The sequence below is a fragment of the Sturnira hondurensis genome, unplaced genomic scaffold (genome assembly GCF_014824575.4).
Source record: "Sturnira hondurensis isolate 20B ecotype Veracruz unplaced genomic scaffold, ASM1482457v3 Scaffold0006413, whole genome shotgun sequence".
In the NCBI taxonomy this organism is placed as follows: domain Eukaryota; kingdom Metazoa; phylum Chordata; class Mammalia; order Chiroptera; family Phyllostomidae; genus Sturnira; species Sturnira hondurensis.
In genome coordinates, this window is record NW_028079044.1 from 13,617,911 (window position 1) to 13,629,182 (window position 11,272).

Consider the following 11,272-nt stretch of genomic DNA (forward strand, 5'->3'; position numbering starts at 1 on the left):
CTTGTATACACATTCATTGATTCATTCTTGTATTTGCCCCAACCAGGGATCAAACCCACAACCTTGGTGTATCAGGATGATGCTCTAACCAATTGAGCTACCCAGCCAGGGCTTCAGCTCTATATTTAAAATACAATAAATTGAAAAGAAAATAAGTTACCGACTTTATATTCTCTATTTGGGGGAATTTTCTAATTGTTTGAAAATGATAAGAAGTGCAAATATTTACAAGTCTTACAATTAGAATGCAATACTATAAAATGTCCCTGTAAGTGCTTCTCAGTTGTGCAGGGAAGAGAAAAGGGGTGGCAGATACAGCTTTAGAAGCGTTTTAAATGTCTCTGTTGTTTTCCTTCTGGGTTTTTTGTTTGTTTGTTTGTTTGTTTAGCTTTTAAGTAAACTATGGAGTGTAAAGCTCAGCAAAATCTTCTTGGCTCTTGACAGTGCATAGAAGACAGAGTAGAAGAGCCCTGAGGGACTGTAAAGTAAGAAAAGGTTCAGAAACAGTGGTCTAGGTAGAGGAAATTTGACATGTAACAAACAAGGCCCCATACTCTTCTAAGTGCTTTTGCACGTGTGAGAGAAAGTACATGTGCTCTTCTCTTTCTGTAAATGGGCTGTGAGAGTGACTTCTTATTTTTTAAAGAAATGGAAGATTTTAGTTTTAAAATAGTTTCATCTTCTTGCTTACCTCTTCTAATACAGAAAAAAAAATACTTCCTCATTTTAATCAGTGGGTGGCCAGCTAGTTAATAGCCACAGACCTGTAAGTAAGTTTATACAAGCCAAAGGAGTGGTTGTCCAAAGAGATACATCTATTTTTTTTACCCTTTAACTGAGATAAAATCCACCCTTCTCTAATGCACAAGTCAGTGGTTTTTAGTAAGTTCATGAGGTTGCACAGCCATCATGACTGACTGATTCCAGAACATCTTTTCAGTCCTAAAAGGAAACTGATACTCACTAGCAGTCACTCCCTACCTGCCACTTTCCCAGCCCCTGGCAACCAGTAATGGGCTTCCTATTCTGTTGTTCGCGTGGCCGCGCTTCTTGCAGCAGTTGTCAGCACAGGGAAGGCAGGTCGGCAGAACACTTGTGACAGATCGTCTGGTTGCAGTTGTGCTTCCGAGTGAACTAGCGGGGGAGGGCTTGATGATGCCACCCCGCAGACAAAGCACCAAGTTCAGGGTGGACTCTTCGAATGTTGTAGTCTGAGAGAGTGCGGCGTCCTCCAGCTGTTTGCCCGCAAAAATCAGACACTGCTGGTCGGGTGGGATGCCCTCCTTTCTTGGATTTCAGTTTTAACATTCTCAGTGGTGCCACTGGCCTCTGACATGAGGGTGGTGGTCTTGACGGTCAGGGCCTTGACAGAGATCGGCGTCTTGCGTCTGCTGGGGAGGCTGCTTGTCGCCTCGGTGAAGAGAAAGAGCAGAAGTTTCTATTTTCCTTTCCTTGCTTGTGCTTTAGATGTCATATCTTAAGAACTTAATGCCTACTTCAGGGTCATGAACATTTACACCTAGGTTTTCTTTCAAGAGTTTTATAGTTTCAACTCTCAGGTTTAGGCTTTTGATCCATTTTGAGTTAATTTTTTAATGTGGTGTGAGATAGGGATCCAACTTTGTTCTTTTGCATGGGGCTGTCCAGCTAAGACTGCCCCCCCCCACCCCAGAAGGGTCTTGGCACCCTTATTGAAAATAATTTTACCATAAATGTATGGTTTATTTATAGACCCTTAATTGTATTCCTTTGACAAAAAGGATAAATCTTGAGAGAATATACATCAAAATTAGGTCACTGCCTTTGACTTTGAGAAAAGGTCATGATATAACTTATTTTCATATTCTTTTCTTGTATTTTAAGAAAACTAGATCACATCAGTACATAGTGACTATAGATAAATGCACAAAGAAAGCATTTTTCTTATTTTTAAACACAGTTTTGTATTGCCTCCAAGTAGTGCCTCCGAAATGAAGCAGACCACCTCGAGTGGTCTTTACCAGCCGTTCCTCGGGTAGGAGTCCCTTCCTCTCCCGTACCCCAGCTGTTCTCCACAAGTGAAGTCCATTTAGGTACAGTGTTGTTACTGTTTTTAACAACCTCTTAGCATTGCAAAAACAGTAATAATATATATTGTAGAAAGTTAGAAAATACAAGCCAACAAAAATAACTTACTACTGCATAGTCTTTCAGCTTTTTTCTATGCAAATACACATGTCTGTGTATTACTTTAACCAAAAATGAGATTTCATAGTCCACACTGAAACTGTCCTTGCAACTGGTGATCTCCCTCTGTCAGTTTCAGCAAACTTGCATCTCATCTCATCCACAGGCTGGATTCAGATTTCCCTGGTAGTGTCCTTTCTCTCTGCTTTGTCCAAACCAGTGTTCAGTCTGACACTGTTGTACCTGGCCATTAGGGCTCTTAAGCCCCTTTTAACCTAGCATATCTGCCCTTGAAACCTTTTGGTTTTCAGTTTTATAACACTAGCTTATTAAAAAAGATCATTCCTGTTATGCTGAAGAATGTCCCAACCTCTGGATTTTCCGGTTTGCTTCCTTCAAGTAGTACTTAATGTATTTCTCTATTCCCCCTTATTTCCTTTAAACTGGATAGTGTACCTAAAGGTTTGATAAGGTCAGGTAAACCGTTTGGGCTAGAATAGAATCCATCACAGGTGTTGCATCACATCGGAAGACACATCACGTCTGGTTGACTTCATGGTCAGTGATGCTAAGATTAGCCATTGGTGAGAGGCTCACATTTTCCATTTTATGTGTTTGTCACTTTGAGACTAAAAAGTAAACTGTATGGTTTTACTTTAGGATGATGCAGACATCCAATTTCCCATCAAACAGCCACCATTTAAGTATAATCAAATGTAGATTTAGTCAGAAAAAAAATGAGTGCTATTCCATTCTGTGGAAAAACTCTACCAGTGAGTTCATTATTGGTTGGCGTGCTGATGGTTTCACTGTGCCGAGAGCGGACCCAGGCCCACTGAAGAACGCTGGCCCTAAAAGTCTGATGTTTGATTTTTCAATCATTCTATAAAATCTTTTGATTTCAGCTTGAACTTAAAAGTAGTAGCAGAAGAGCCTAGGTATAAAGAAGTGCCTGCATCTATTTTTCTTGCATTATCTCCTGGCTTTCTGCTAGTCATCCCCAGAACAAAGAAAGTGTTTAGGTGGTGGGAGTAACCTGTGTCACACCTAACAGAGTACCAACTGTCCTTTATCATAAAAGAGATCAGGCTCTCTAGAGTCAATTATTTTAACTGAACTTTGGTCTAAAGTTAGTATTTTTATCACTACAACTAGTTCTTTCAATATATTTAACCTCCTGGAAAAAAGAAATGTCGGATTACAATCATATGCTCAATTTGAGCCATATTTGTCGCCCTGTTGGCATTTCCTGTGGCTCGCCTGCTGGGAATATGTGGGTCACCAGGGTTCTTTGAACCTGTGCTAGACACCAAACCGCTCACTTCTAATACCTGGGGCCATCGTAGTAAAACCAACTTCATCTAGAGAACCCACGGGATTTCAAGATTTCCCCTCTTCCCAAGACCCTCCTGCCTGTGTGCATCCTCAGCATCAGCGGCGGCCCAGTGGTGCCACTTTGGAACCAGCTGTCTGCATCCCAGTGGGGCTGAGATGGGTGTTTTTGAGCTGAGAGCTTTCACTCCTGGAATTCCCCATTGTGGGGGGCGGGGGAGCGCCTGAGGTTAAAATGACTTACAAGGTCTTGTGCCAGACATACTTCGTTTTATGTTGAGGTAATTTTGGTAGTTTCACTGGGAGTAAGGGGAAGTCCAGTTGGGTGGAGTGTTATTAGGGCTTCTGAATTATATTTCTGCTTAGTGAGATTTTAAAAGTATACCTGGGTAGATGCCCCTAGCCTTAGAAGTGAAGCTGCAAGCTGCATACGGGTGCATGTGAGTATCTCTACATACCAGCTATAGCGGGCATCATATGTCGGGCACATGTGCCCATGAGAGATGTGGCGTCTGACTTAGGAAGCACAGGACACCAGAGTATTACAAGGTTCAGGAGCTGGCAGAGAGAAAGACACCAAGTCTCCATAGGTTGCGAACTGGCCACCCTGAGAGTGGACTTTGTCCCATTTGATCTGCAGCAAAGTTGCATTAACACACTCTTCCTTTTTCATTTGTCAATAGGAAGCCGAAAAGAGAAGAGCACCTCAGTGAGGAAGCCATCAAGGTGATCGCTAGCCTTCCTGACCTAACGTTCATGCATGCCAAGGTGTTGATGTTCCCAGCCACGTTAACACCTTCCGCAAGCTCCCAGGAGAAAGCAGACTGATAACTGAGAGGAAGTAGACAGTTCCAATTGCTTTTCCTCCCCTCCATCCCTTCCCTGCCATCAAAAGCATACCTGCTGTAATTAAAAAATAAATTTCAATTCAGCTGATTTGTTGGTAAGCCACACTAGAAAGGTATACATAGTAATGTATATTTATTTACATACCGAAGTCCTAAATTTATATTAGAAAAAATGTAAATAATCGGGGGTGAACATTTTTGAAGATTTATTCTTTTTGTGTTGCTGGGGTGTATACATTTATGTCTTTGTGAAATACACTGGTGGTGTCCTTCTTACAAAACTTTTGAAATAAAAAAAAAGAAAATTAAAAACTTAAATCTCCGCTGTCTGTGAAATCCCCTTCAGTCTTTTCAGATTGCATTGAATGTCCTATTGATTTTTCATATCATATGTCGAATTACCTTTGCTATCATAATAAGCTCCAAACTCATTGTTAAATACTTTTTAAAATTTTGTGTGTGGTGGGTTTGTTTCAGACCTGGCTTTTGTTAGCATTTTTGTGCTCTTTTTTAATCTTTTCAATCTGGCGTATTGCTGTTCGACCTTTTGCAAGGCATTTCATCAATTGTTCCTTTGTTTTAGGGTGTGGATCATTGTCAGAACTTGATTGGAGGGGTTTAAAGGGATTTTGTCTGTTTTAAATCAGTTTGGTTTGGAGAAGGACCAAATTATATGAATGTCTTACCATGAAATTTACTTGTTACTGATTTTTTGTTCTGTCATACCACTATTTTTTGAGGATTTTGCACAGTGTAAAATGACATAATCATAGATTGCTATGGTTCAGGCTGTATATACAGTACAAACTATGGGTTTTAAATGTTTGGGGAAATTCCTATGGAAAAAAGAGAGATGTAGAAGAACAAGGGTAACGTGCATGCCCAAGGTCTTTTGAGATTTCAGTGTGTAAATTTCCTTTTAGCTTACACAAAAATAAAATAATTTAAAAGAAATTTAGCCTGGTGTCATTGTACTTTGGTATTTGGGAAAATGTAGTAAGTTTGGGTGTTAAGTTTTATTCCGTTTTAATGTATTTCAACCCAGAGGAAATTATTTTGATAGGGCTTCCACTTTGTTGAAACTAGGAAGAATTCGAATCTGGTCCATAAGAATCGGATCAGTCTTGACCCCGGCTGGTGTAGCTCAGTGGATTGAATGCAAGCCTGCGAACCAGAGGATCGCGGTTCGGGTCCCAGGGAGGGCACATGCCTGGGTTACAGGCCAGTTCCTTGCAGGCCAGTTCCCAGCAGGGGACGCACAAAAGGCAACCATACATTGATGTTTCTCTCCCTCTCTCCTTCCCCTCTAAAGATAAATAAATAAATAAGATCTTTTTTAAAAAAAGGATCAGTCCTTTTAGTAGCTGAGCTGCGTTTATGTAGAACATGAGATCATAGAAGAAATTCCCATGATTCATTATAATGTACCTTCATCAGAATTGGCAAGGTTAAATAGGGATATGTAGGGAGTATTTTTATTTCCAAGAAAATATATACATGAAATTAAGGTGAGAAGAAAATTTCTAAAAAGTAATTTTAAAACATTAAATATTGCTTTGCCCAAAAATCACATGATGTATTTCATTGGAAATGGGCCGTCAGCCCAAAAACCCAACACCTGGTATCAGCTGCGGGAATGCCCCGGTGGGGGCTGCCACACCTCCTTCACTGACCGAGACTCCTGTGTCACCGGGTGATATTCGCACAGGCTGTTAGGACAGTCACCTCAGTGTGACTTGCCTGTGGCCTGAAGTGACCATGCTTTCCAGTCCATCTGTGTCATCTCCCCAACTTGTTTTTGTGTTTTGAAAAGGCTTCCCAATAGTCCACAAGGCTTTAGTGCCCGGTCACCTGAATGGAAGGGTCAAATTATTCTCAGCAGAACTTTGTATGTGTCAGCGGTGGAAGCTTAAAGGGTGGCTCCTAATGGTACCTTACCACTAAATTGTAATGGCAGCCTTCATTACTTAAGTTTAGATCTCCTTTATTAGCTGTGTGACCATGAGGAAGTTAATCAACTTCTCTGAGCCTTAATTATATTTGCTTTTAAAATGAGAATGATACTAATGACCTGTGGAGTTGATCTATTAAATAATAAAGGTAAAACACTTGTCACATGAGTAGATAGTCAAGAAATGATAGCAAAAATCTATGAAGGCCTCAGAAATTCTGCTAAATTTAAGAAACATTCATAGAAAGGAGCACTGAAAATAGTAAGTTAATGTACTATTATGTTAAAACAGTCACGTGGGCCTTCTTCATGAAAGTTACCCTGCTTTCCAATTTACAGAATGGATGTTTCATTTTACGACCAGGTTTTGATAAGCCAGATTTCCCTTCATATTATTCTTGGATGTTTTAGTCACAACAAGTGCATTAATATTGGATTACCATAGCTGAAAGTCAGGGCTCTCATCTTGACCAAAAGTGCTCAGCTTTTTTTTTTTTTTTTTGCACCTGACCAGGGCACAAATCTCCCCAGAAAGCAGTAGTAATGGCTGTTGCAGGAAGAGCCTTTGCATCCTGCGATCTCAGCCGAGGGAGAGACTGTCAGAAGCAGGATTGCCTTGGTCATCAGCTTCCCATGTTTTTCTCAAAGTCAACCAGGAGAACCCTGCAGAACTGGGGAGAACAAACCAAAGAGTCAGCAACCCTAACTGCCAAGTTACACAGTGGAGACTGGTTTAGCAACCAGCTCTGTGTCCCTGACATCTTAAAACCGGCTTACTCATTGCCTGGCGTCCCGTCTCACTGGATGGCCACATCCAAATAGCCATACGTGGGTCCGCAGTTAACCCCAGCCAGCCTGGGAGGTGTAGGAGAAACTTTCCTAGGTTGAGTCATGTGTCACTACTGTTTTCATGAGTCATTCTTTTATATAGAAACTTGTTCTTCCCTCTACATGATTATCGTGTTCTTTATTTAGAACTTGTCATCTTTTCATTTCCTCCTGTTTCTTGGATCAGGATTAGACTTAGCTGTAACAAAAACCCCAAATACTGAATTTCATGTAATAAGACTCACACTTCTGTCACAGTTGAACTCAAATTGCAATGGATCCTACGATGGGATAGGGTACCCATTTATTTGGCAGTGGATTTTTTTGTTTTTTGTGGGTTTTTTTTAGTGATGTGTAAAATGCTGCCTTACAATCAATGACAGAGTTGATAGAAGTGGTAATGGTGGTTCAAAGAAAAGAAACGTATTTCTGTTGCCTATAAAACAGGAGGAACCTGCCTGGGGCTGATAAAGTCTTCACAAGGCCATCAGAGACTGAAGCCGTTACTGCATATTGTTCTGCTGTCCCCACACACAGTTTGCACCCTAGGGTCCCAGGTGGCTGTTGAGGGTACAACTGCCATGCCTACATTCTTAGTGGTAGAAGAAGAGGATTCTCCCTCCCATTAAGAACACTTTCATGAAGTATACACATTGTGTCCAATTACATTCTATTGGCCAGAATTTAGTTGCAACTGCAAAAGAGCCTGGGGCATACATTTATTCTGGGTGGCGCTTCAAAAAGGAGTCTGGCAGTAAAGGCAAGGAGAGAACAGAGACAGGACAACCGAAGTCCGGGCCACACCTAGTTTTGACTTCTCTGCCCATACACGCAGCAGCATCTCACTGAGCTGAAGGAACACAGAGAGAAATGAATTCTGGAGCACAGTCTCAAATTACAACAATGCTGCGGGCCAGACCTCTTGTGTTGCTGGGGCTTTTCCAAGGGAGGCGGGGGGATTTATAGAGGGCAGAACTGGGACCTTAGGGGGAACAAATGCTAACACAGACCATGGGTGGGAAGCAGGGAGCAGCCTGGTGGGGAGGAAGAGGCACTGGGTTAGACTTGGAGTTGTCTAACCCAAATGCAACTGCCACTAGCCAGCTATAGCGCCTTGGATAAATCCCTTTTTAAAGTCTCCTGTACCTCCTGTAAATGAGGGCGTTGAGTGTACAGAATTGAACACTGAGGGCAGGATGGAGGATTGGCTGGTCCAGTGCCTTGCGAACCACTCCCAGGAGCCCCGCTTCTGGGTCCAGAAAGGCTCCGCCGTGCAGTGACAGAGGGTCCAGCAGGAACACTGGGCTTACATGTTGCAGGGAGACAGGACTGCAGAAGATTTCATTCGATAAAACAGTTCGTTCCAGTGCACCAAAAGTTCAAAGCCAATCATGATAAGATTCTTAGAGCTGGAAAGAGAGAAGCCTAGACAAGGAAATTGACTTGCAAAACATTACTCATCTAAAACCAGAGGCAGGACCTGAATCCAGTTTTCCTGATTCTCGGCCTTTCATTTACTCCTTTCTGCGTCTCCCCTCAGAATAGGTGGCCAGCTCAGCCTTTGCCTGAACGTTTTTAGGGACCTCACATGGGCTCAGAATCTCTCAAGGCTGCCCCCAACCAGCACTGATTATTAGGGCTTCTGCTTAATGGGAAACTGCTTCCTCATAACCTGCTATTGGTTCAAGTTATCCCCTCCAAGTTTTATGAGATAAACCAAATCCCTTCTCCATAAATACCTGAAGGCCATTACCATGTTCCCAGTCTCCTACTTCCACCAGGTCTCCCATGACGACATGATCGTCAGGCCTTTCCCGCGTGCATCATACTTCTCTGGACGCTGCTCCCCTTTGCCAAAGCCCCACTAAGTGTGCTCTCCAGACTGGACCAGAGGTCACCTCATCGCGGACATGGGGCTCATGTTTATTTTATTTACGACTCTTCTTCTAAATGTAGCCTAAAGTGGCATTACTACGTACAGTAACAATGTTTTCTCTTCAATTCACTGTCTAAATAGCATTTCCCTGTAACTGCCATCAAGCCAGATTTTCTTTGTTACCTACTTTTGTCATTGAATTTTTAGATCTAAAAACAATTCTAAGACTGATGGTTGCCAGATGGGAGTGGGGCCGGGTGAAAAAAGTGAAGGGATTGGAAAGTACAGATTGGCAGTTCCAAAACAGCCTCGGCAACGTGAAGGACAGCGTAGGGAAGACAGTCAATAATATTATGAGAATGTATGGTGTCAGGCGGTACTAGAAATATCGGGGAGAACACTCCATACATGGTTCTCTCACCACTGTGTTACACACCTGACACTAATACAAAATAACTGAATTTAAACTGTAATTGAAAAAAATATTTTAAAAATATAAAAGAGTTCTACATTGATCCTTTTTCAACTTTATTTGGTTAGCTTTAGATGATTGTTTCAGCCTTTCTCATCAAATCTTTTTTGCTAACATTTTGTTTACTTACTTTTAGAGAGAAGAGAAGCGAGAAAGAAAGAGGGGGAGAGAAACATCGATCGGTTACCTCTTGTATGTGCCCTGACCGGGGACCGAACCCACAGCCCGGCCACGTGCCCTGTTCAAAGAGACCCTCCGCTTCACGGGACAACGCCCAACACACTCAGCCACACCAGTCAGGGCTCATCGAGTCTAATTGTATCACCTAGTATACAGTCTCTCTCCTCCCTCAACTTTGTCATCTACGGGTCCAAAAACTGCCCCCATCATCCAAACCATGCAGATGTTGACCAGCACAGCTCCACAGCTCCCCTCCTGGGGAAGACTCACAGTGTGGCTTCTCAACACGGAGACCACTGCAGTTCTCCAACCTGCACACGACTCCTCGAAACAGGCGCAGACTTGCCGATTCAGTCACGCTGAGCATTCCTACAGAGGATTTCCAACACCTCACTCGGCTAGAAAATCTCTGGGAGCCCGTGCTCCAAGTGAAGCATAAAGGGGGTAAAATCAGTAGAATCTAAAAATAACATCTACTGAAGGTGGGAGGCCAAATGAGGGTACCCCACAGAGTCGCGGACAGAGGGTGAGTGCTCAGTCAATAGCTTTGGGCCGCCGTTCACCCCGGTCAGTATTGCAGCGCTTGCTGATGCGCACGAAGGCTGAAGGCAGGAGAGTATGGCTGTCCTCCCGACAGTCGTCAAGAAGCCAGGCCGGCCTCCAGAACACTCGAGTTGCCCATAACACAGCTCTTATGCTTAAGCTATCTACCACGCTAGCTTATTTTCTTCAGCCTGGACTAACTCGGAAGACAGCATGGTGTATCACGTCATGTACTTCATTTTACTTTTAATTGACCTCGTTCAAAATCTCCCTTCCTTTAGTTTGCCAAAGCCAGGGTGTAGGGACTAAAACAATAGTCACCTCATCTGTGCCCTGAAAAGCACTGTAAGCCGTGACTGCAGCCCCTTCAGCTCCCACCGTCAACCTAAGCGCATTCATGCTTCTCTCCTGGGTCACTGTCTCTCCTGAGGGTCAGCGACTGGGGTTATAAAAGATCACAAGGGTCAAGGAGCAAGAATGAGATCTTGTGACATCAGTGCTGTGTCTACCCCAGAAAAGAGCTGTTCTGATCTGCTACGTAATATTCCCTGTACGGCCTCCTCAATCAAAACAGATAATAACTGTTCTTGGTGGAGCACCCCACTCCCACCCCTCCCCTGAGCTCTGCACCATGATTCTGACAGCCCCCTGGCCATCCCCACCCAGACGTCCCACAGGCTCCGAACTGAAGGGCACCACCAGGGCCTGCTGTCTCCTGTCCCCCACCTCTGCCTGCATCCCTGCTGTACCCCCTGGCCTGGATTGACCCTCATCTCCACGAACTGCCCGAACTCCAAACTTGCTCTTGGCCTGCTCCCCTTCCTCACCCCTAATCCTATGGTCTGGGGTCCCATCAGTTATCTTCCTAAATACCCATCTCCTCCCTCTTCGGGTTCTATAGTCTCTTAATTGATTCCTGAAACAGCCTCCACACTCACCTTCCCCCAGCTTGCCTCCCTGCCTGTCTCATCGTCCACTATGATGACAGAGTCCTCTTTTTCTGTTAAACATCCTTCACAGTAACTGCCTTGCCTTCTGGGTAAGGTCCTAACACCTTAGCATGTCACAGTGCAGCT

At 43.4% G+C, this 11,272-nt stretch overlaps 1 protein-coding gene across 2 annotated transcripts in view; it reads left to right on the forward strand.

Moving 5' to 3' along the window:
• AFTPH (aftiphilin) overlaps positions 1 to 5,296 on the forward strand; it is a 62,533-nt gene extending 57,237 nt beyond the window's left edge. For both annotated transcript variants that reach the window (XM_037048036.1, XM_037048037.1), the window contains one exon: positions 4,182 to 5,296. In XM_037048036.1, coding sequence (XP_036903931.1) covers positions 4,182 to 4,326 — 145 coding nt within the window. In that variant the 3' untranslated portion in view covers positions 4,327 to 5,296. The remainder of the gene's footprint in view (positions 1 to 4,181) is intronic.
• Positions 5,297 to 11,272: the final 5,976 nt, after the last annotated feature.